The 26957-nt window shown below is 42.1% G+C and overlaps 2 protein-coding genes across 3 annotated transcripts in view; both read right to left on the minus strand.

Moving 5' to 3' along the window:
* Window positions 1-11185, minus strand: part of LOC137437821 (transcription factor EC) — a 244658-nt gene extending 233473 nt beyond the window's left edge. Inside the window, exon 1 of the mRNA XM_078766816.1 lies at window positions 11063-11185. The gene's annotated coding sequence lies outside the window, so the exon portion shown is untranslated. The remainder of the gene's footprint in view (window positions 1-11062) is intronic.
* Window positions 11186-11369: 184 nt separating this feature from the next.
* SSUH2 (ssu-2 homolog) overlaps window positions 11370-26957 on the minus strand; it is a 73293-nt gene continuing 57705 nt past the window's right edge. The window contains exons 9-14 of one of the 2 annotated variants that reach the window (XM_068132473.2): window positions 22682-22761; window positions 20026-20118; window positions 19798-19903; window positions 17521-17625; window positions 12921-16356; window positions 11370-11599 (exon numbers count right to left, since the gene is read on the minus strand). In XM_068132473.2, coding sequence (XP_067988574.1) covers window positions 16213-16356; window positions 17521-17625; window positions 19798-19903; window positions 20026-20118; window positions 22682-22761 — 528 coding nt within the window. In that variant the 3' untranslated portion in view covers window positions 11370-11599; window positions 12921-16212. Of the gene's footprint in view, window positions 11600-12920; window positions 16357-17520; window positions 17626-19797; window positions 19904-20025; window positions 20119-22681; window positions 22762-26957 lie in introns of those variants that run through there. The other variant, XM_068132474.2, reaches the window with a different exon arrangement.

A 26957-nucleotide genomic window follows, 5' to 3' on the forward strand; every position in this document is an offset into this window, starting at 1 on the left:
ACTACTACTACCACTCCTACTACTACTACTCTACTACTACCACTACTCCTACTATTATTACGACTACTACTACTCCTACTACTACTACTACTACTACTACCACTCCTACTGCTTTTTTTTCTTCTTTTTTTTTTGTATACTGAATCGAGGCTCGTGAAAGCGCTAACATTTATTTCACAAACAAATCAACCAGACAAACAAAATATACAAAAAGAGGGAGCAGAAGACAAGATGGGGAGAGAAGGGGAAGCACACAACCACAACATTTGAGAGCAGGGAGAAGTGTGGGAGGGAGAGGGCTTGGGGGCAGGAGGCGTGGGAAGGGGGGTGGGAGAAGTATAAAACACAAGGGGACCGAAATTAGCGGGGGTAGAAAAGATCAAGGTTTTGGATGGGTGAGGATAAGAGATGGTGGTGAACAGCTGTTTTAAAGACCTGGAAGGTGGAGTGGGATTGTAGAGAGTGAGGGAGTTTGTTCCAGAGGCGGGAGAAAAGAGGAATGAAGAAGTGAAGGTGAGCAGAAAGTCTTGATTTTGGCAGTTTAACCATAAGAGGGTTGCAGGCAGATCTTGTGCGACCTGTAGGAATATTTGGGGGACAGAGCCCAGAGAGGGCTGGGGGGGCAAGGCCAGAGAGGAGTCGGTAGAAGACGGAAAGACCACCAACCTGCCTGCGGTGAGTGAGTGAAAGGCCCTTGGAGTTAGCTTCATCGCGGGAGATTCCAATGATTCTGAACGCTTTGGTTTCAACAGCGTGAAGACGGGCTAGGTGTGAGGCAGGAGCACCAGACCAGAGGGGAGAGCAGTATTCCATAGAGCTGCGGATGAAAGCCTTGTATGTGGTGAGGAGCTCAGGTGTGCCAAGGAAGGACTTCGCACGACGGAGGATGCCCAGTCGGCGACTGGCTTTGGAGGCCAGATTTGAAATGTGGTTTTCCCAGGAAAGATCATGGCAAATAGTGAGACCCAAAAGCTTGAGTGACAGAACTTCTTGGAGAGGAATATTCAGAAAGTGGATGGGAGGGTTTTCCAGTCGGTCTTTTCGGAGAGACATCGTAAGAGTGTGAGATTTATCAGGATTGAAAGACATGTTCCACTTGTTTGACCAGTCTGTGATTTTGTCCAGGTCTGCAGAGAGTGAGGAGGCTGCAGACTGCCGATCTGAGGGATGAGGAATGGAGCGACAGAGAGTAGAGTCGTCAGCAAAGAGATAGAGAGGATTTTCAAGAGAGTCAGAGAGATCATTGATGAAGACCAGAAAAAGCACAGGGCCCAGAACACTACCTTGGGGAACTCCAGCCTGAACAGGAAGAGGAGATGAGAGAAACCCATTCAGGGCCACACGTTGACTACGACCAGAGAGGAAGTCCGCCAGCCATGCATGGAGATTTCCATGGATACCAAAGGAGGAGAGTTTGGTGAGCAGAGCGGGGTGCCAGACCGTATCGAAGGCACGTGAAATGTCAAGGGAGACGGCTCTAATTTCCTGTTTGGCGTTGAGGACCTCCATCCATTGTTGAGAAAGCAGAAGCAGCATGTCCAGAGTAGAGTGACCAGGTCTGAAACCAAATTGATGATCAGAGATCAAGCCATTGGAGAAGAGGAAAGATTTCATATCTGAAGCAATGATGGATTCCATGACTTTGCTGATAATTTGGAGAAGGCTGATTGGTCTGTAGTTGCTGGGATCTGTTTTTGCACCTTTTTTGTGCAAAGTGGTGATGTTGGCTGATTTCCAAGCAGATGGCAGATGACCTTGAGCAAAAGAGAGGGTGAAGAGAACAGAAAGAGGGAGTGAAAGAGCGGAAGCACATGGTTTTAGGACCCGTGGGCTGATGCCGTCAGGACCAGTTGCTACTACTCTACTACTACTACTCTACTACTGCTACTACTCTACTACTACCACTCCTACTACTCTACTCCTACTATTATTACGACTACTACTACGACTACTACTCCCACCACTAGTACTACTACGACTCCCACTACCGCTACTACGACTACTACTACAACTACTCCTACTACTACTACTGCCACTGCTATTGCTACTACTACCACCACTACTACTACTACTTCTACTACTACTATGACTACTACTACCACGACTACTACAGCTACTACTCCTCCCACTACTACGTTAAGGGCCCCAAATAATCCCACCTTTTGGGTCACCTGAGAGGGAAGTTTGACATGAGTCTTTCATGAACCAGCTGGTCCAGGCTGGTTCATGAAAGACTCGCGTCAAACTTCCCTCTCAGGAGGTCGAGGTGATTTGGCCAGATATTTGTAATTTGTTCAGGATGCCGTCAATAGCTCAGCAACTCTTCATGAAAGAAGCCATGGGATATTTAACGTCCACCAGCTAATGCGAGCAGACGGGACACCCGGCCTTATATGTATCCAAGGAACATGGTACTCGACAGCTGTTTGCAAAACACTAGGGTGAGCGTTTACATTTAGGCCAGGATTCAAACCCAGACCAAATAGGTCATAGGTGCAAGGAGAGTATGCTACTTCATTGCTATCCTGCCAATGATTGCATTCTTCAAAACAAGAAAGAGCCCTCAGGGACTTTTTGGGTCGTCGGGGTCTTTTGGGACCTCGGGGTCTTGGGTCTTTGCTGTATTTTGGGTCTTCGGGGTCTTTAAGTGTCTTCAGGGTATTTTGGGTCCTTGGGTCTTCGGGGTCTTTACGTGTCATCGGGGTCTTTTGGATCCTTTGGGTCTTAAAGAGTTTTAGGATTTTAAAGGGGCCTTAAAGGATGTTAGGGTCTTCAAGGGTCTTACAGTTTGAAATGGCCTTAGGAGGCTGAAATAGTCTTCAGCTTATAAAGGGTTTGAGGGGTCTGAAAGGGTCTTAGGGTTCCAAAAGATCTAAAGTGTTTTAGTTGTCTTAAAGGGTCTTCGGGATCCTAAGAGTTTTATGGGTATTCGGGTCTTTGTGGGTCTTCATGGTCTTAATGAGACAGGGTTGTAAAGGTTCGAAAGGGTCTTGGTGGTCGTAAAGGGTGTTTGAGTTATAAAGGGTCGAATATAATTAATATACATACTCACGTTTCGTCCAGACTAACGGATGAACTAGTAAGCCGTTCTGGAAAAAGATTTTTGAAGGTTTTCATTTTCAATCCAATATGGCTGCCGAACCAGGTGACCAATGACGTCATCAATTTCATTATACCACACCATTTTTGTGTAGACGCTCAAGAAATTTCAAACTGATCCGATCAAGCATTGTACTTGTTTAATTATGACGTCATAATGAAGACGCCGATGACATCATCTTGAATATATATTATTCCCCATGGGGAGTACTTGACAATAAGCAATGTTTCAATTTTTTTTTCTACGGAGCGGTTTCAAAGATATAGAAGTGCAAGGTTTTTCGGTTTTTCCAAGACTGCGCTGGTACCACGTGACCTATGATGTCATAATTATCTTTAAAAATTACCTCACAACCGTACACCAATCAGAGCTGAGGATATGGTCATATGACAAGGGTAATGTGATGTCATTACGGCGTAAGATTTCTGACTCCACACACTGCCGTTTTGATTCCTATGCCGTTCAAGCCGAACATATTGTCGAACCTGTCATATATCACAATCGCCATGCTCTACCTTCACGTTTTACATTCAGTGTGAAACAAACAAACCGATTATTAAAATGATCATCAAATATCGAAAGCGTCGGCGTTAAGGGTCTTCCAACGACACAGTACTTATCGGCCTTAGGCTTCATGTCACCTTCAGGGCAAATTTGGAAAAATTTGCCCAGGTTTCTTAATACAGTAATATTTTTTTCATGATAATCATAATGTTCATAATAATAATATAGTAAATATAATTGTAACACTGCAATCCCTTTGTCGTGACTGCAAAGTTACTGGATTGAAGTGATGTATGCTTGGTTCATTGTTGACTCGAAACATATAGAATAAACCAGTGTCTCAATGCAATCTCTTCAATCCCATGGTAACAGCTTAGAGACTTAGAGTACTTCAAAAAAAACAACAGTTGCGGAGCTAAGCTTCGTCTCCCATAGATTGAAGTGCTGCAGCTCAGCTCCGGTGCGCTCCAGCTGCACTACATTTAGAAACGTATTGATAAAAGTGATAACTTCACATATACTAGAATATAAGACCCATCGCTTCGCTGACGGAAATACCAATCTTTGCTGCGAAGGCTAATCTATGTGGGGGGAGGGGGGGGAAGGATTCCTGGGAGATACTGCTCTCCATGCAGGGATAACCAATGTCACGTGTTGGCATTTGCAGTTTTGACACGTGTCCCATGTACCCACAAGAAATATATATATTGATTTAAAAAAATGTTTGGATCACTAACATTCCCAGGAGGTACCCGAATCTACCATAGTTGGATTTATTGAAATCCATTAATCCGTTCTCAAGTTATAACACGACAGACAGACAGACAGACAGACACGGCTCCTTTTACAATATAGCTTTTCAATGCGGTTTCCATGGCAACCATTTTGCACTTTGAACGGCTGACTAATGATGATAATAAGCAACGTTTTATCATCATTAGATGTCATATGCCATGCCAAGTCCAACGCTCTTCGCTATAATGAAGGGCAGAGTCCGAACTGCACATGTTCATGTATGCATTTTACACCGTCATATGTGCATATTTGAGGACTATCTTACTTCACTACTTTGTTCTAATGGTTACCATGGAAACATTCAATTGTTTTTTTGCTTTTGATCAGTAGACCTCAAAATTTGTCGAAGCTAAACAAACTTCTCCAGATCAAAACAATTTTTTATGTTATTTTTGTTCATTTTTTAAAACTAAATGTCATGACCTTTACCATTGACCTTGACCACATTTTTTTTTCTCCTCAAAGCAGCTGGTGTATGCTATCAGAAAACATACATTTGAGCATTTGAATCGGTCGTTCGGTGCTCCAAATAATTGTTATAAATAATTCATGGGTTTTAGAAATATTTTTGAGGTGATTACCATCGCAACCAGATATCTCCCCTATAGGACATTTTCAAAACTGCCAACAAGCATTTTCATAAATTTCAGGATGTAAGCTTTCCAAAAAATACTCATTGGCAGCTTCGACCAAGCGGTACTTCCTAAACACATTTCTCGGCCACTTTTTGCGATTCTGCCACTGGACTATCTCACTTTATGGCATCCAAGGTCACCTCCACACATGGCGTACTCACTTCCTCTACTCCAGCAGCCAATGTGTGATTCTCAATGGAATCCTTTAATCTCCACTTCTTGTCAAGGCTGGGGTGCCCAAAAGAATGTTGTGGGCCCATTCCTATTCCTGATCTTCATCAATGATCTGTCTGACTCTCTCGGAAATCCTCTTTATCTATTTGCTGATAACTACTCCATCTGCCGTGACATCCTTCATCCTTTGGACAGGCTGCATCCTCTTCCCTCTCTTCAAACCTTGAAAAAGAATCACAAGCTAGTCAAACACTTGGAATATCTCTTTCAGTCCTGATAAATCTCACTCGCTATGTCTCTCCGAAAGGACCGTCTGACAAACCCTCCCATCTACTTTCTTAACAATCCTCTTGAGGAAGTTCAGTCATTCTTTCCTGGGTCTCACTATCAGCCATGATCTTTCCTGGGAAAACCACATTTCCAAGCTGGCTTCCAAAACCAGCCGACGACTGGGCATCCTCCATCGTACAAAGTCCTTCCTTGGCACACCTGAACTCTTATCAACCTACAAGTCCTTCATCCACAGCTTGATGGAGTACTGCTCTCCCCTCTGGGCTGGCTCCCCTGCCTCATATCTAGCTCAGCTTGACTCCGTGGAAACTAAGATCTTCAAGATCATTGGATTCTCCCACGATGAAGCTGAGTCTATGGGTCTACCACTTCGCTGTTGCAGACAGGTCTGTAGTCTCTCGGTCTTCTACCGCCTCGTTTCTGATCTTGCACCTTCTACTATATCCGTGCATTGCCTCGCCCCCCAGGTTTCTGCAGGGTTTACATGGGGTCAACCCTCTTCTGGTAAAACTACCTCAATCCAGAATCACTGCTCACCTCAACTCATTTCTTCCTGTGTTTCTCCTGCCTGTTGAAACAACTTCCACATCCTCCTCAATCTCATTCTTCACTCCACGTCTTCAAAACATCTGTTCAACGCCATGGCAGATCATTCCCAATCCAAAACCATTATCTTTTCGACCGCCACCCAATTTCCTCCTTCTAATTTTCCAATTTTTCCTCCTTAGAGTTTCTTTCGCCATGTATGTTTTTTGCATCCTGTTTTTGTCTATTACATCCTGATCCGTTCAGGGTACCGGCTCTTCCATGAGCATCGACCATGTATACAAGGTAATTAAAAAATACAAATGCATAAAGCCAATCCACCTACCAAGTTCATCGTTTATTAAATAAATGCCAAGTTCAATGTAATACCAAAAAAAAATCAACGTTAGTGTTGTTATCGTGGAACTCGTGCTATATATGGAATGAGCGAAATAAAAATGACCAGTTTCTGCAAACTTGGCAGAACCTCATGCAGACACGATGTTGCCTTTTGTTTTTCATCTGAAGATGCTCCAACATGATGTGCCAGCTCGTAAAAGCGAATGTGCATGTAAACTACATATTACACACTCCTCAACAGGCACTTATATTAAAATTTATGCCGTTTTCCTTGCTCAAATTATAGTTTAAAAGTGGTAGATGTGAACATACAGTATCCGTCAGATTCTGTAATCATAACGTGACAAATAAACAATCAAAACTCTTTTCTACCTATTTCATGGCTCCAATTTTTCCGGACCTCGTTCCACCCCAAATCTTTAACGTAACAATGCTGAGGCCTGTTGTTCGGCCGAAGGCCGTTTTACAAGCAACTTAGGATTTGTTGTACGCACTGGCAATAACTCGCAGACTCTTCGTGAAAGACATTGTGGGATCTTTAGCGTTCAACAACTACCAGTGATGGCAACACGATCCTCCAGCTGAACATAGTCCAACAGCAAGGCTAGTCCATCCATACATAAATACCTTTACCTCTTCCACCAAAGGTGGTTGGAGGCTATGTTTTCACCCCGTGTCCATTTGTTTGTGAACAAAATATCTGAAAACGTTGCGGACGGATTCGGAAGAAATTTGGCAGAGATGTTGCGTATGTGACAAGGACGAAATGATTAGATTTTGGTGAAGATTCGGATCCGGCTACTATATATATTTTAAGTGATTCTTCACTATTGGGAGATAGGGTAAAAACGATACATAGCAGGATATCTCAAAGTTATGGACGGATTTGGCCGAAACTTGGTGGAGAGGTTGTGAGTGTGAGAAGGAAAAATCGATTACATTTTGGTGAAGATCCGGATCCGGCTAGTATAATTTTTAAAGTGATTCGTCACCATTGGGAGATAGGATATCTCAAAAAGTTGTGGACGGATGATTTTGATTAAATGTGATTCTGTATTGTGATTTTCTGGTCTACTTTGGGATACAAAACGTAAACTGTTCACCTGGCGGTGGTATGCTCTCCACTGAGTGCCGTTCTAGTTTAGATATGCATTGCAGTGAATATTTTTGGATGCTTATCACCTCACTTCTCAAATCCATGTAACACCTCAACTCTTTGCAACGCATCCGACTCTTTGCAACGCATCCCAGACTCTTTGCAATGCATCCCAGACTCTTTGCAACGCATCCCAGACTCTTTGCAACGCATCCCAGACTCTTTGCAACGCATCCCAGGCTCTTTCCAACGCATCCGACTCTTTGCAACCAATCACAGACTCTTTGCAACGCATCCCAGACTCTTTGCAACGCATCCCAGACTCTTTGCAACGCATCCCAGACTCTTTGCAACGCATCCCAGACTCTTTGCAACGCATCCCAGACTCTTTGCAACGCATCCCAGACTCTTTGCAACGCATCCCAGACTCTTTGCAACGCATCCCAGACTCTTTGCAACGCTAGAATGTGTTGCAGAGTCAAGGATGCGTTGCAAAGAGCCTATGAGGTGTTGCAAATAGTCTGAGGTGCTACAAAGAGTCTAAGAGGTGCTGCAAAGAGTCTGGGAGGTGCTGCAAAGAGTCTAAGAGGTGCTGCAAAGAGTCTGGGAGGTGCTGCAAAGAGTCTACAAGGTGTTGCAAAGAGTCCATGATGTGCTGCAAAGAGTCAAAGAGGTGCTGCAAAGAGTCTAAGAGGTGCTGCAAAGAGTCTAAGAGGTGCTGCAAAGAGTCTAAGAGGTGCTGCAAAGAGTCTAAGAGGTGCTGCAAAGAGTCTAAGAGGTGCTGCAAAGAGTCTAAGAGGTGCTGCAAAGTCTAAGAGGTGTTGCAAAGAGTCTACAAGGTGTTGCAAAGTCTCATATGTTGTAAGAGTCTATGATGTGTTGCAAAGAGCCGATGAGGTGTTGCAAAGAGTATATGAGCTGTTGCAAAGAGTATATGAGCTGTTGCAAAGAGTATATGAGCTGTTGCATAGAGTCTATGAGGAGTTGCAAATACTCTATGATGTGTTGCAAAGAGTATATGGTGTGTTGCAAAGAGTTTAGGTGCTGCATGGATTTGATAAGCGCACTGATAAGCATCCATAAATATTCATTACAATATACATATCTAAAATCTATGTATAGACAGACTAGACTTGCTGATGGAGCATTTTTTCTGACGCTCAGCAAAGGATTGACATCCGACATGTCCGTGTCTCACTTTTGAAGGTGGTAGAACACCTCCAAAAACTCCATCAAATGTGTCAATTACTGCACACACTAGTTCAATGGCAGGGGCGGATAGAGGGGAGGAGAGGGGGTGCACAGCCTTCAAAAGTGATCGGAAAGAAGTGAGGGATTGGAGAGGAGTGAGGGATTGGAGAGGAGTGAGGGATTGGAGAGGAGTGAGGGATTCGACAGGAGTGAGGGGTTGAAGAGTGTGGAGGGATTGGAAAGGAGTGTGGAGGGATTGGAAAGGAGTGTGGAGGGATTGGAAAGGTGTGGAGGGATTGAAGAGGAGTGTGGAGGGATTGAAGAGGAGTGTGGAGGGATTGAAGAGGAGTGTGGAGGGATTGAAGAGAAGTGTGGAGGGATTGAAGAGTGTGGAGGGATTGAAGAGGAGTGTGGAGGGATTGAAGAGTAATGTGGAGGGATTGGAGAGGAGTGATATTAGGGAGAGGAATGGAGATACAGGGGGAGAGAAGAGGAGTGAGGAGTCACATGTGAAGTAAATACATTGTATAGATTACATAATTTCTGAATCTGATGAATTGGCAGTAACCATTTTGGAAAACTGAATATGCAGCATCTAACTCAACATGTCCAAATGTCATACACGTCTATGCCCGTGGGTTTCCCCAATGGTGCCCCACTAATCTATATTATAAAGCAGGAGCGTTTGTCTGTCTGTTCGTCCGTCCCCAAACTACTCCTTCAGTTTTGGGGTTAGCCCCACCAAATTTTCTGTGGAACATTTTGGGGTACCAGCGGGTGTTCTAAGGTTGGTGGGGGTTTCATACATTTCTCAATATAATTATGGTTTTGAGTTGTTTTTTTTTTCTACCTGTATGAAACTGCTCCCTATCTAGATTTAAGCACAATCACGGGTTCGGCATTCACAGTTTCGCATTTACTGCATGTGTAAACATTCACTAGTTTGATAAAATCCCCATACAATTGTGATTTGAGTTTCCACCCAAACGACGCTGCTTTTATCCATCCTCAGGTGGAGGGAGATTTCATAAATTTCTCAATACATTTATGATTTTGAGTTTCAATCCATATGAAGTGTTTCATGTCCGCACTTGCTCACTGGCAGTTCATTTGTATTTGTTATCACATAAGATCAGCATTTATATTAGTTTATGTCACGAGTGTTTGTAATATTGTATTTTGTTATATTAATGGTATAGTATCAATTTGTGATTGGAATGATGCTGTTTTGAATGAAAATATAGATTGAGTTTAAAGGAGAATGAGGAAATGATATGAGGATTTCCAGCCATGACATTCGCGGATTCGGCATTTGCAGTTTCGCCATTTACCGAGAATAGAAACATGACCCCCATTTATTGCTTATTGGTTTGGCATTCACCGCTTTTTGTTCAAGTCATTCACGAACAGGCTGTCCATGCCTGATGTTCGACTGAAGGTGGCACAGGAATGAGGAATTTATTGGTTCATGGTTTGGCCATTTCCGCATTGTCCGTTTGCATTCGGGCTCCTACCCGTGTGGGGTACGCGTATATCACGAGTGGTTTATACTGTAGCTTTATTAAAACGAAGAAAACCATTTGCTTGGTGCTAAATTCGAGGGGAAACAACCTTATAACAGAACAGTGAACGACTTTAAACGAGTATGTTCTCGAATAGATCAACGACTTAACAAAACAATGATAACCGGGACGATGTTAAGCGAGGACTTGCTGTACAAATAAATGGCGGGAGAAAGTTACCTCAGAAACTGGTGAGAGAAATTTCCAAACACAAAGAAAAACACATATACATTTGCCCTTTCCCTTATGCGATCATAGCCGCCCGGTGCACTTACGAACAATCACTTATCACAAGCTACGATACTGGATCCGGACACCCAAGGAATGACACAAAGGAGGGTTGAGGGTAGAAAGAGAATGTAGAGGTTGAGCATAAAGAGTGGGACTTTTTGATCGCTTCCCGGCGCAACTTCAATAACTTCGGCTGAGACCACCGTTCCAGAACTCGACGCTTGGGCTCGTTCTCTCATGGATGGTGCTCGTTCATCACGGAGGTGATGACCTGGCGGCTCTGGTTATCTTGTTTTGGGAGAGGTGTGTGGGGGGTAGTTCATTGTGCTGAAAATGGTGCGCCGGGCCATGTGGTCGTCAGTAAAGCCCTGTAGAAAGCTCATGAGGAAAAATAAGTGAATGCGTGTAAATGAGAGAAAGCGAGGAGAGTATGGTGTGAAGCTCCATTCTGGCGGACTGAAGCCAACGGTGGAAAATCACGCTGGAGAACAGGCTCTCGACTTCTGCTCTGACTGTTACTTGATGATGATGATGATGATGATGATGATGATGATGATAGAGAGATAGAGATAGAGAGAGAGAATTTGTTGCGCTCTACCTCCTCCTCGCTGGTCGCTCCTCATTGGCTTTGCCATGCCACCTTCATGTGACACTAAAGGATGAAGGGGTGGAACTTGCGCGTCCATTCCAGTGAATTCTATCTCCGCCTCTGTTCTGCCACCTGGCAAGCAATTGAGTGAACGGGTTTGCAATGGAAGAAAATGGTGTTAAATGGAAGGGATAGAAAGATAGAGGGATAGAGGGGGGTGTGGAGAGAGGAGGCGGGGCACAAAGTCCTTCCCGAGCCACACGCCACACAATATGTCAGAAGATCTTTGTGAATTTCCGATGCAACCCCACACAGATTCAATGCACTCAGTTTTATTCAGTTTTCTTCTAGCAATTATAGAGAAAAGCAAGTAATGATTCATAGAAATGGAGAGTGATGAGCATGAGTCCAACTTTACAAAACCATTTACTGGTTCTAGAGGGGTCAATATATGGTTGAACCCCCAAAAAATTGATACAAAAGGTTTTTCAATGGATTCTGGTACCATTGGGCATGATAAATAACATACTAAAAATCTAGTAACATCTGACTTCCGGAAAGGGGTCATTTTCAAGATGGCGTCCAAGATGGCCGCCGGGAGCTTAAAATGGCCATATCTCAATTATTATTCACCCTAGAAAGGTGGTTTTGGTGTCTAACCCTAGGTTTTAGGGCCCAAGGAATCCAACTGAATCAATAAAATTACCATCAGTTAATTATTTATTGACAAGTCCAAGATGGCATCCCAAGGTGACATCCTGATCCACTAAAATGGCTCTGTCGAATAGTAGTTAACCTAGAGAGATATTTTGAGTGTGTATACCTAGGTTTAAGGCACCCAGGAAATCATCAAAATTACTTAAATAAGCACAAAGTAATCAGGTAATCCAGTAAGCCAGGTTTACCAGCCCATTAGGCATTTGTTGTCTTATACAGTTAGTCGCTATTCATCGTCATCATCCGACTCCTCTGGAAGAAACTTGTTATGTGGATTGTCACATTCTTCAAGTTGGCACGGTCCACAGGCAGTAGTACATGGTAGTCCATATCGTCTACAAGAGCAGCGGAGTGTCTTGCAGGCAGTGGAGCAGTTACAATGAATGACCTTCAAGAGACTGTCTGGAGCATTACAAGTGTACATTTCTTTTGGAAATGTCTAAAAAATATGGATTTTGTTTATGCATACATGTACCAAATAATATACTTATTCCTTTTGAGATGAAAATAAATTGTTTGTCAGATTTTTCAGAACCCCCCCCCCCCCCCCCCCCTCCCCAATATAAAATAGTCTGTCCCTTGCCATAACCTCTCAAGATTTGTACAAACCTTTGTCTGTAATGATCACTGAATACTGTGGACTGGAGTCACAGGTGGCAGTGGTGTAGACACATTACACTCTTATCTCCAATCTGAAACACACACTTGGTTCATTAGCTGGTGAGTCGGAGGATGACGATGAATAGCGACTAACTGTATAAGACAACAAATGCCTAATGGGCTGGTAAACCTGGCTTACTGGATTACCTGATTACTTTGTGCTTATTTAAGTAATTTTGATGATTTCCTGGGTGCCTTAAACTTAGGTATACACACTGAACATATCTCTCTCGGTTGACTACAATTCGACAGAGCCATTTTAGTGGATCAGGATGTCACCTTGGGATGCCATCTTGGACTTGTCAATAAATAATTAACTGATGGTAATTTTATTGATTCAATTGGATTCCTTGGGCCCTAAAACCTAGGGTTAGACACCAAAACCACCTTTCTGGGTTGAATAATAATTGAGATATGGCCATTTTAAGTTCCCGGCGGCCATCTTGGACGCCATCTTGAAAATGACCCCTTTCCGGAAGTCAGATGTTACTAGATTTTTAGTATGTTATTTACCATGCCCAACGGTACCAGAATCCATTGAAAAACCTTTTGTATCAATTTTTTGGGGGTTAGGTGAGTTTTTTTCGTATATTGACCCTACTATTCCATGCATTGGCCAGCTTGTCTACTGTAATGAAAACCCTCCCTCGGAAAACCGAGAAGAAAAATATAAGAAGATAACCTTAAAAAAGAAGAACATATGAGCACAGACAAATATTTTAAAATTTCATGCATGTGGAATTTTGTCATACAGCCTCAAAACATTGAGCAACATGGTCTTCATAGATCATTTCAGTATCGATCATGAACATCTCAACAGTTTGTCTTTTCTTCTTATCAAAAAACTTTTGAGGAAGGTGTTTATATTTTAAAATAATGAAATAAAATATTAATTAACGAGTACATATACCTGTCAAGGACAGTTGATGGGATGCAATGGCCTTGACAGGGCAGGAGGGCAATAAAGCAACAACAAAAACAACAGCAATACTCCTGTGACCATTGGGCTTGAAGCATGCCATCCATCATCCGGCATGGTCAATGCTTCAACAAAAAGTCCACTTTTGATTGGGCCCAACAGAATAGGAGTTGTTGGAAGCAAAAGTACATGCCATAAGGAAAACATGGAAGACATTTGAGTCATGTGCAAAAAAGTGACAGAGCAGATAGAAAACTGGACAGACACAAAAATATTATTTCCATATATGCTCAAATTTATTTACTTCCTCTCCGTAACTAGATATCTCTTTCACTCCTTTCCTTTCTCCAACGCCACAAAAAGTGAATGCAAGCTCGGTATTTTCAGTATCTGTTTGCTTGTTGAAAGTTTGACCAAAAACCATCCACAGGCAAATGAGACTGCAAATACAGAGACCCACCGTCATACACACCTGTTTTGTACATACTTCATGTATAAAGGTAAACATTGGATATTAATCATAAGATATGTTAAGGATTCCCACACTTACAAATATGGTGCCCCAAAACACAACTAGAACGGCACTCAGTAGAGAGCATACCTCCACCTGGTTGGCCATATCACTCAATGGGGAAGAATCACTTTAAAAAAATTCTACTAGCTGGATCCGGATCGAGATCTTCACCAGAATTGAATCGATTCTTCCTTGTCACACACACGACCCGTCCAACAAGTTTCGTCCAAATCCATCCATAACCTTTTGAGATATCCTGCTATGTATCGTTTTTGGCCATATCACCCAATGGTGAAGAATCACTTAAAAAATTAAATAATTCTCATATCCGAATCCATATTCAGATCTTCACCAAAATCGAATCTCATAGTCCATGTCAGACACCCAACCGGTCCACCAAGTTTCGTCCGAATCCGTCCACAACTATTTGAGATATCCTGCTATGTATCGTTTTTGGTCTCATCTACCAATGGTGAAGAATCATTTTAAAAATTCTAGTAGCCGGATCCGAATCCTGATCTTCGTCAAAATCTAATCATTTCGTCGGTGTTACATACGCTACATCTCTGCCAAGTTTAGTCCGAATCCGTCCACAACTTTTTGGGATATTTTGTTCACAAACGGACAGACAAATGGACAAACAGAAAGACAGGGGTGAAAACATAACCTCCATCCACCTTCGGTGGCGGAGGTAATAACTCGGGTTACATGCATGAAGCAAAAACATATCGACTGCTTACAATTCAAAACAACTCGCTGCACTGGAAAATGTGGGGACAGGAATACTGTACTGTAAAGGGTAGTAACCTGTAATACCCTCTCAAACCTGGAGGCGGCGCTACACAATACACATTTACATGGGAAAATGGCGTCCCTGAACCCCCGCCCCTCCCAACCCCACGACCACTGGCAAAGATGAAGACACTCCTACACACTAAGTGGGGTCACACTGTCCCATGTAGCAAGTCGATGTAATCGAGCCAGAATTGTAGGAGTAGCACGACACACACACACACTTCATACTGTTGCCGCACACACGTAGCACAATGTGGGGTTAAGCAATTATTGTTTCACTCTGTCTGTCTATCAGTCTATTTCTTATGCTGGAGGAACTACTTCATTCCAATTGAATCCAAATCGTAACATGAATCGGACCACAAACTTGCAGTTTAGCAGTACTTTGGCACCAAATATGGCAAATCGAATGGCATCTCGTCCCGAAACTGATATTCGTGAGAAAAAAAAATTCGTGTAAAACTGAATAAACCAGTAATTTCACCTAGAAAGGATAACTCGTATACAAATGGTTATACAACAAACATGGATACAACAAGCCTCGTATACAACAAACCGCTGGTATACAAATGGTTACGGATCAATTAGAATAAGTGAAGAGATGTTCGAAAGCAGGATCGGCAGCATATGGGAAAAGAAAAAAAAGTAATTAAAAGCAAACTTCCTTTGTGTCTGAAAAGGAAAGTTTACAATCTGGCAGTGAAACATGGTCTCCAACAAAGAAGACGGAGCAAAAATTGATCAATGCACAAAGAGCCGTGGAAAGATGGTCTCTTGGCATAAACAAAAGGCCCAGGAAGATAAGCGAATATATCAGAAAGTACAGTAAACTATTTTCAATGAATATTGGAGACAATAAAAAACAAATGAAACCAGGCCAGACATGCAGAAGGAACAAACAACTGGTGGACACCAAGAATTACAAACTGGCAACACGTAGATAAACCAAGAATCAGACCGAGAGATGATGTTGAAAAACCTACTGGAGCATAAGGGCTGGTCACAGGTCACAGACTGGTCACAGGTAACGTCAGTCATCATTATTTATATGTTCTGGCTGTTTAAGTTGTTTTCTGAAAGTCCAACGCTGACTAGTCCCAGGTGTAGGATTTATTATTAAATTATTGCTGCTGTGCTAGGTATTACTACTCGGTATTCAATTTGCTTACCACGTCAACGTTTTTTCAGGTGCCCTTCCCGTCAGTGATTATAATCAATAAACCAAGCCCTTGTTTTATTTCTTTGCACGAACTTATACGTTGAACAAATACTGTACTGTCACCTTCTTTGAATAGTTTGTCATTATTATTCATAAAGTTAAACCCCAACCATGGCTAATCACAGTCTACCTGTGACACTGTGTTGTGACAACATGTCACAGGTGGGTGTTCAGATTTGCTTTAACGTGCAAAAATGTGAAGGTGCTGAAGACACTGAATGAAGCATATTGAAAGTGGTATAACTCGTGTAGGTTAAAAAAAAATCATTTACAGGTTTGGAAGAGACTTAAGGTAGGCTCTCTTGGTCAACTCGATTTCTCTCCTCGATCAGGCTTCACAAGATGACGCAGCATTTGCAGGTTGCTGGGTAGTCAGGTGCGAAGACCTTCCTCTTGTTTCCATATACGTAGAACTCGTAGGTTTTCCCCTCCAACTCGTAGATGAACTTTGTAAGTGGGATCAGGTCCACGGTGTGCTTCTGCAAACAAATGGAACACATTTATTCATCTTCCGACAGATGATGGTTAAAGTAAACAAAACCATTTTTACCCTGCGCTCGTGAAGCGAAAAGCATTCGGTTCGGTTAAGCATTCGGTTGCGTACGTGTGCCGTACATGTGCTGTGGGCCGTAAGTGTGCCGTGTCTGCATTTTTAAAATTAATTTTCTCGGCAACCATTGGTCCAGTTGACACGAAAGTTTACTATAGAAGCGCCTCTGCCTGTATAAATGTTTTATTCATAATTATGACGTCATAGGGCACGTGGTACGGACGCCATCTTGGAAAAACGTTACACCTCTATATCTCCCAAACCGCTCAATGGAAAAAATGGAAACATGGCTCATCGTGAAGTACTCCCCAAGAGGAATAAGATATGTTGATGATGTCATCGGTGCCGTAATGATGACGTCATAATTCGACAAGTACAACACTTGATCTGATCAGTATGAAAAAAAAAATCCTCTGCAACTGTTAGTCCGATTGGCACAAAATTTTCAGAATATGAGCGGCTCCTCCTGTGGAATTTGAAAAATGATAATTATGACGTCATAGGTCACGTGGTGCAGGCGCCATCTTGGGAAAATAAAAAAAGTTGCAACTCTATAACTCTGAAACCGCTCCATGGAAAAAAATTGAAACATGGCTCATTGGCAAGTACTCTGCTTGGGGAATAAGATATGTTAATGATGATGTCATCGGCACCTTAATTATGACGTCATAATTTATTTCCTCTGCAATTCTTGGTCCGATTGACACGAGCTTTTCACAATAGGAGGGCCTCCTCCTGGAGAATATTTTAAGGATTATTACGACGTCATAGGTCACGTGGTACAGGCACCATATTGGATAAAAAAAAAAGACGTTCAAAAACAAGAGTTGGCTCACACCAAGTTGACTGCGCAAGGTAAGTATTCTATGAATACCATCTAGTTATGAATGAAACTACAAATACAGTTTTGATTGCCGAATGGGTGTCCAAAGGCTTGACTTTCGTAATGGGAACCGAGAAGGTGGAAATCAATCACTAAACCTTTTCATAGCCAATAAGCCACTATAAGGTCATGCATTTATTGGAATCAGTATCAAGAAAGACTCGACTCACTATTTGGAGTATCCAAAAGCCCGACGTAAAAATTCCCTACCTGCCGGACGATACGGGCAGTTTGAATACGTGTCAGATGATCGCTCAAGGCTGCCTGAGATTTCTTGCATATCAACTCACTGGGGAATCTGCTCAAAGGCTGTACCTACAAGGAAAAGATGGATGACATGAAGAAAATAGAACCAGAGGTTAAATGAGCATTCAAAGGAAGAGTTCTGAAAGCAAATAAACCAGGAGGGTCATTTTTGAATCCCATGATATTGAGATCACAAGTTTAAAATCCCATATACTGTGTTGATTTATCTAGATCGTCTTCCTAATGCACTTGTCTGCATGTCACATGCCAAACTCCTCCAATTGCCATTCGATCAGATAAAAATAAATAAATATGATGTGTGTTACGGAGTCCTCTAGGATCTCCTGGTCTCGGTAACCTCCGAATCCCGAGAGGAACCCCGGCAGAAAAATATGTTACCCTGTGTTGAAAAGCAATAGTGAAACCACACCAATGATTATAAATGAACAAAATTGTATTAGAAATCACACACAGGAATAACGGGATAACAGATGGCCATTAAGAGTGCACTCTATATATATCTTATATAAAGTCAAGTAACTCACTGCTCTGCCAGCAAATGAACAGACACTCCTTAATGTCTCTATGACTTTTCCCAAGGCGAATGGGAGTCGCTCCAGCGGTCGATAGAACGAAATCCGGTCGAAGCCCAAATCTCGCTTTCCAGTCGATCTCCGAAGCGTGTACAGTGGGCAAGGGTGCTCTTCCCACCAAACTGTACAACGGCGCCCTCCAGAGGCGCACCTTCACCGCTCCCTCAGCAAACCGCAACGTAATTGGAGACGAAGCGGTCGCACCCACTCATCTCCGACAGACGGTAGGATGTTGGGGGTGAAGATGACACGAAGCAAACATTCACAGGTGTCCGAAGCACGGGGTTCAAAATGGCAGACGGCTCTGGCTTGAGCCGATGCGACGAGGCAAGGATTCATCGGAATCTCAGCGCCCCAAATCTGTCTGCGCAGATTTCTCCACTCCGGCGAATATTCTTATCGCCGGATGTCCCTTCCAGGAACTCAAAATCCCCTCGCGGCTGTCGGTAAACCTGGCTCGTTAGAGCGCTGACGTCACACGTCCTCTCCAACTTGGTTCGCGCTGCTTCTTCCTCTTCATCTCATTCTTCTCGTTCGGTTTCCTGTTTCACTTACAGTTATCCTTTTTAACTTTTGATAACTGTTCGTGAATAATAAACCGTTTGCGAATAATAATAATACATAAGATCAGCAACATGTCAAGTGGGTGAAAACCACAATAACAGAAGTTACGAATCCGTAACATGTGCCCAAATTTCATTTTCTTGCCTTTGGTCCTCTTCTCACTGCCTCTTTGCAACATTTCTAAACATTGTTTGTTTTGATGAGTTTGCTTCTTCTTTGATCTTCCCTTGTCGGAATTATTCTGTCCTTATGTTTAATAGCTTCTTAAATCCACTGCCTTCAGACACAGGATAAGGCCAATTGCTCTATCAAGCCCGTGTCGTCACCACATTCCCAAAAACCCTGGGACAGAACACTATCGTTCATTGTACTATCATTGTACTTCCCATATTGCTCTACCTGCACAAAAAAAAAAACACAACACCTTCCTACTGGACATGACTCAATTATGCACATGCACATGCACAACATTCAACTCAATCATACCTGGCTAATCATAATCTTCTTTCCATCCACGCTAATATACGTGTACCCCTCTATACCCGTTTCCTCTAGATATTTATCCAGAGCCAGTTTAAACCTATCAACTGCCCCTTCTGCTACAACCTTTCCTGGAAGATCATTCCATGCATTAATAACTCTGTGTGAAATAAAGCCCCACTACCTTTCTGTACGATTTAAGAAGTGCAGGGATTGTGTTGTGTCCTAGGGTTGTCGAGAATGTGGTGATGACATGGGCTTGATGGGCCGAGTAGCCTCCTCCTGTGTCTGGGTTTCCTTGTTTGAAGGTGGCGATTTTTTTTTTAGGGTGATTAAAACATAAGGGCAGAAAAAAAAAATCAATAAAGGGAAGATCAATGAAGGAAATTAATGAACACAAACTGCATGAAACTGCTACCTTGGTTCTGTTCTCACCTCTTCTTGTTCAATCAGCAACTAGACCCTCCTGAAGCAAGCCAATGTGAAGCAAAGCTGTTTTCATGCAAATCACCTATCCATGCATCAGCTTCAACGAATTCACAAAAATCACTCATTCTCATAACATCCATTTCTCCTAACTTCATTCATTCACTGACTTACTCACCATTGGCTGTTCATCATGAAAGATTTCCTGTCCATTTGCATCTTTTAAAAGCTCCGGAGACAATCCACTGTGTTTGTCCTCCACAAAATCTAGAGTGATGTTTTTCCTGTAGGTTTCAATCAAAATTGAACCAAAAAAAAATAACTCAGATACCAGATACCATAATACCTCTAAATATAGCGAATGTAGAATAAAATAAATAATTGTCAACAAATGGAGTTCACAAACCATGTAACAGTGAGCATGATAAAGTACTTCAACTGGCCCTTGGCATTGCATTCTTTGCAGGGACACTGACCGTTTCCATTGCATGTTTCACACCTGAAAGCAAGACATGGATTAAGAAAGGTTTTAATTTTGAAAAAGTAAAACGAGAAAGACAACCTTCGATGTTGCGACATCGGCCGATATGCCTCTGCCCACATTATTACATCATCATACATGTACTAAGTTTGATTTAAATCCCTTCAGCCAATCTCAAGGATCACATTTATACCTGACATGACCTCTGCCCTTTGGCCTTTGACACCAAAATCTAATCAGTTCATCTTTGCATCAAAATTTATAATAATACCAAGTTTGGTCAAAATCACATCACTGGTTCACAAGTTAGCCCAGTAACGTAATTTTTACCCAATGGGACCTCGGATTTTTGACCTCTTGACCACATAATCAAATCCATTTATCATTACGTCATCATACATACTTGTGCTAAGTTTGACTTGATTCCTTTCAGCCATTCTTAAGTTATCGTGGTAACGAAAGCCTTATACAGACTCTGACCGTTGACCTCTTGACCTCATAATCTAAGCAGTTAATCATTGCATCATTATACATATGTACTTGTACCAAATTTGACTTGGATCCCTTCAGCTGTTCTTAAGTTATCGTGGTAATGAAAACCTATTTGGGACAAATAGACCGATGGACAGCCGGACGGACAACCCAAAAACAAAATGTCTCTGGCGACTTCAATGGCAGAGGCATAAAAAGATGGTAAAACTAGTCTGAAATCGATCAAACTCATTACATCATTTCAAAGCAAGTATCCAAATGACCAAATATATAAATTAAATCAATACTTTTTGCAACTTATTTTTTGACTTCAGAAATATTGAGATTTTCGAGATAATTTAGAATCAACTTAGATCCTCACAAACTTTGCCTTTTCAACCCTTGATTTCTTCATTATTCAGCTTATTTTAAAATCTTCTGCATTGATAGATATAATTTATTTGATTACCGAACAAAATAAATTGCATTTTTAGAATTCAATGACAATTTATTAAAAACCTGAAATAATTTACATATTTTGATCAAATTATAATTTACAACATTAAAGGGAGAATTCAAATTGCTGTCGCAATAAAAACTAGAATGGCACTTCTGCTAGGCTGACCAGTTTATGTTTTGGATCCCACGGATTTGGATCCGGACCCGACCCAAAATCGAATTGGCTTGTTCTTGTCGTCTAACCAACTCATCCACCTAGTTTCGTCACAAGTTGTCCACAACTTTTTGAAATATGCTACATGTCGTTTCGGCCCAATCACTCAATAGTGAAGAATCACTTGAAAAATGAAAAAAATTCTCGTATCCGGATTCGGATCTTCACCAAAATTGAATGGATACATCCTTGTCATACACGCAACCTGTCCACCAAGTTTTGTTGGAATCCGTCCACAACTTTTTGAGATATCCTGCAATATACCAGTTTCAGTCCTATCTCTCAATGGTGAAGAATCACTTGGAAAAATTCTCGGATCCAGATCCGGATCCGAATCTTCGCTAAAATCTAATAATTTCTTCCTTGTCACACACCCAACCTCTTCACCAGGTTTCGTCCGAATCTGTTCACAACTCTTTGAGATATTGTGTTCACAAACAGACAAACAAACAGATAAGACAGAGACAGTGGTGAAAATATAACCTCCATCCACCTTTGGTGGTGGAGGTAAATTTTAGTGCTGTCAGCATACGAGATGAGACAACAAATCAGATACTTTGTAAATATCATTTATGTATAGAATGAAAATTAGCAGGTGTCCCAAAAGAGTCCTCTGAGGTTCCCCACATACTATTCTCCTTTATTGAGATGTAACCGATTTGTATTTAATACACTGCGAGTGGTCATTCATATAACTAGCAAACCAGTCATGGGGTAACCATCACAATTTTGTTCCAATTCATAACAGTGTTTGAATATACATTTAATAAGCAAGGAAGATTGCAAAGGTCTCAAAGATCTGAACCAGTGGAATTTTGCTTCGAGCAATGGCTCAGAGTCTGGTAGGCCGGCAGTTCGATTCCGACCCTGACCAAGTCATAGCAAAGACCTGCGTGCAAAGACTTACTTACTTACGTGCTGCTTACTCGCTTGACGCTCAGCATTTACAGGATAGAGCATGGTCAATCGAAATAGAGCATGGGAGGGTGATCTCTCCATAAATGTGTTCAGCTGATTGCGGAGAGAAAAGAGCCACAGCTAGATGGTCCGGCCGACACCCAGTGTGTTCTGGGAAATTTCTTCCACCAAGGTCAACATCTGTGTTTGTCTGATGCCAAGTCCTGCGTTATCTGCTGTGTCTGTCTGCAGGTGAGTGTGTGATGTGTGTCTGACATCTCTTCCATGAGCTTTAGAAGCTACATAAAAGGTGCTCGTCTATTTGAGTGGATTACCAACACATTCATTGCATCGATGCACGGATGGAGATCTGCAGTGTCAGGAAGACTTCAGAAGCCCAAGCGAGAGAATGCTCATTGTTAGAAATTGCAATGCAGTAGAATTAGCAATATAAAGTGGAATTAGCATTCAACAGATTGCAAATCGAAAATGTCACCAACGATAGGTCTCGCAAGAGCCACGGATCTAGAAAGTGTTTACCTTGTCTGGCCCTGTCCATTGCAGTGTCGGCATGCTTCATCAAATTGCTGGCCGTCCCCATGACAAAACAAGCACTCCGCCTATTTGACAAACGCAAGGTACCGCACAACCAACGAGAGAGAGAGAGAGAGAGAGAGAGAGAGAGAGAGAGAGAGAGAGAGCGAGAGAGAGAGAGACAGAGAGAGAGACAAAGAGAGAGAGAGATGGGTCGAGAGTTAGGTGGAGTTAATTTGGGGAGGGAAAATCGGGTGTAAGGATGGGAGATGAGATGCTGGTGCACCACCTGCCTGAAGTCGTGGAGGAAAAAGTGTGAGTCAACCATCTCTAGAAGGCAGATCCACAGATGGGAATGAACTTTAAACACACTTTTGTAAAGTAATGAGTGAAGGTTAATTGCATTGCAAAGAACAGTGGATGAAATCAACAGGACATTGATCAAATTATGCCAAATGCCGAAAGAAGCAAGGAGAAGATGAAGTTTCCGGCATTAACCCTTCATCAGAGCAAAAGAGGTTTGGTTGATGCCCGAATCATCAGCTCTTACTTGCTTCCCACAGCGATTAGGATACCTCAATCTTTTTTGTCCTGTTGATTTCATCCCATTTGCATACCCTGTCTGCCGATGCAGATCGACACTAGTCTTCACAAACAAGACAAGTTCTTAATTCTGCATTCCAAAGAGCTATAAATATATAAAAACACAATAAAATTGAGGTTGTGTAAAAAATAGACGCTACATTTTCGAGTATTTCATAAAGTCAATCCTCACTTTAAGTGGATCAAAATAATGCTCACCATCTCACCAAGTGACATGTCCATAGAAATGGAGGATAATAATGTGTTTAATGGGGCTTGAACTCCAATTTGATTCATCTTTTTTATTCTTAAACAAAAATTGAGCATTTGTAACATCATGTTATATCATAACATCATGTCCACGACAACTTCATCACATGTTCTGCCATCTTAGCCGACAAGCACTTCAGGCGATTGCACCTTTGTTGGGGTAAAATGTTTGTTCGCTTAATGATGTGTTTTAGTTAGTTGGTCGTTACATCAAGATAAGTGCATTTTACTAATACCATCATATGTGGTGAAAAATGTTATCAGGATGATTTTTTTTATACATTGTTCTAAAGCTCATGGAGGAGCGTGTATGCAAAAAACAAAAAGTTAGTGGAAACCAGTGTACTTAATGTGAATTATAAGAGCAATAATAGACAATGGACAAATACATATTTTAAATGGTATTTTCACCTGAATTCTGAGCATCATGAAACATTGGTTCAAATGGGAATGGCCAAACAAGCCAATCCCTGTTTAGCTTTAGCGTTCCTATCTGAACTGGTGGCTCATGATGCTCAGAACTTTGTTCCTTCATGCTTAGTACCCTTAGGAGACAGGCAATGGTGGACACAGATGATTAGTCGGCTGACGTGACTGTGAGTGGCAAAAACATGACACAAAGACAGACTGGGAATTTGTTTAGAAATATGGGGTCAGATGAGAAACCTGCCAGGTCCATCTGCAATAAAATTCAGGTTAATGCTCAAATATACAAAGCATATTCCTCCCTTCAAGCCTGGTGTTGCCTTAGCGATTAGGGCGCAGGCTTGGGATCCGAAGATCCTGAGTTCGAATCCCAGTCGATCACTGAATTAACGCCAGGGGGGTTGACTCAGCCTGTCATCCTTCCGAGGTCGGCAAATTGAGTACCAGCTTGCTCGGATGAATGATCCCGTTGTGTACCCCAATTTAGAATAGGTACACCGTATCCCTGCGCATCGTGAGAGGCGACTAAGGCTTGGCGTCAGGAAGGGCATCCGGCCATAAAAACATTGCCTCAAACAGGGAACCATGATTGTCATGGGGCCCGCAAGGCTAACTCCCGCTCTAGCGGGGCAAATGGCCTTAAAACTATCATTCATATTCATATTCATATATTCCTCCCTTCCATTCAAGGTATCATTTACTTTCAAAAAAACATACTACAGTTTCTTCAGAAAGTATTCACATCCCTAAAAGTTTTTCACATTTTGTTGTGTTACAGCCTGAATTTAAAATGGATCAAATTGAGATATTTGTATCACTGATTTACACAGATTACCTAATAATGTCAAAGTGGATTTTTAAAATAGAAATTTTAGCAAAACAATTAAAAATGAAATACAGAAATATCTAATTTACACAAGTATTCAACCGTCTGTGTCAATCCTTCGTAGAATCGCCGTTGGCAGCGATTACAGCTCCGAGTCTACTTCGGGATGTCGGTGTTAGCATGTGCACATCTGGATTTGGGGAGTTTCTCCCATTCTTCCTTGCAGATTTGCCCAAGCTCTGTGAAGTTGGATGGGGAGTGTCGGTGAACAGCAATCTTAGTCTTTCCACAGATTCTCAATGGAATTCAAGTCTGGACTTTGGCTGGGCCACTCAAGGACTTTCACGTTCTTGTTCTGAAGCCATTCCAGTGTTACTTTGGTTGCACGCTTGGCGGTCATGGTCCTGTTGGAATGTAAATCTTCACCGCAATCTAAGGTATTTTGCATTCTGAAGCAGGTTCTCCTCAAGGATATACCTCTATTTGGCTCCATTCATTGTTCCCTCTAGCCTTACAGGTCTCCGAGTTCCTGCCACTGAAAAGCACCCCATAGCATGATGCTGTCACCACCATGCTTCAATGCTTCACGGTGGGGATGGTGTTAAATAGGTCATGAGCTTGGTTTTCATGAGACATAGTACTTTGCACTCAGGCCAAAGTGTTAAATTTTGGTCTCATCAGATCACAGAATCTTTTTCCTCATGCTCTCATAGTCTTTCTCATGCCTTTTTGCAAACTCCAGGCATGCTGGCATGTGCTTTTTTTCTCAGGAGTGGCTTCCGTCTGGCCACTCTCCCATAAAGCCTGGATTTGTGAAGTACTGCAGAGCTAACCCCCACTCTAGCAGGGAAAATGGCCTTAAAATGCATGTTGTTTGTTGTTGTTGTGAAGTACTGCAGAGAATGTTGTCCTTCTGGCACGTTCTCCCATCTCAGCCATGAAACTCTGTAGTTCTGTCAGTGGTCATTGGGTTCTTGATCACCTCCCTGACTAAGGTCCTTCTTGCCCGGTTGCTCAGTTTGGTCAGACAGCCAGCTCTAGAAAGAGTCTGGGTCGTTCCATATTCTTTCCATTTCCTAATTATGGTGCTCACTATGCTCTTCGGACCTTTCAACACTCTAGAAATTATTTTATACTCTTCCCCAGATCTGTGCCTCCTTGCAATTCTATGTTGGAGTTCTACGGACAATTCCATGGACTTCATGATAGAGTTTCTGCTCTGACATGTAGTCAACTGTGGTACCTTATCTAGAAAGGTGTGTTTCTTTTTAAATCATGTCCAATCAATTGAGTTGACCACAGGTGGACAGCAATCAAGTTATAGAGACATATCAAAGATGATCAAAAGAAATTGGATGCACCTGAGGTCAATTTGGAGTGTCATAGCAAAGGAGTTGAATACTTATTGACGCAAGACATTTCAGATTCTCATGTTTAATTGATTTATGCAAATTTATATATTTTTAAATTCTACTTTGACATTATAGATTAGTGACATTATTATGTGTAGCTCAGTGACAAAAAAAAATCTCAATTTAATCCATTTTAAATTCAGGCTGTAACACAACAAAATGTGAAAAAAGTCAAGGGGTGTGAATACTTTCTGAAAGCACTGCATATGTCCATTGATTCCTTGAGAATGTTCAAGCATGTTATTTTGTTTAAATTGTATTCAATTTAATTGGTCATGACACAGATTCAATTTAATTCTGGGCCCTGTGCTTTTTCTGGTCTTCATCAATGATCTCTCTGACTCTCTTGAAAATCCTCTCTATCTCTTTGCTGATGACTCTACTCTCTGTCGCTCCATTCTTCATCCCTCAGATCGGCAGGCAGCAGCCTCTTCACTCTCTGCAGACGTGGACAAAATCACAGACTGGGCATACAAGTGGAACATGTCTTTCAATCCTGACAAATCTCACACTCTTACGATGTCTCTCCGAAAAGACCGACTGGACAACCCTCCCATCCACTTTCTGAATAATCCTCTCCAAGAAGTTCTGTCACTCAAGCTTTTGGGTCTCACTATCTGCCATGATCTTTCCTGGGAAAACCACATTTCAAATCTGGCCTCCAAAGCCAGTCGCCGACTGGGCATCCTCCGTTGTGCAAAGTCCTTCCTTGGCACACCTGAGCTCCTCACCACATACAAGGCTTTCATCCGCAGCTCAATGGAAT

The sequence above is a fragment of the Myxine glutinosa genome, chromosome 12 (assembly GCF_964187855.1).
Source record: "Myxine glutinosa chromosome 12, kmMyxGlut1.1, whole genome shotgun sequence".
NCBI lineage: Eukaryota > Metazoa > Chordata > Myxini > Myxiniformes > Myxinidae > Myxine > Myxine glutinosa.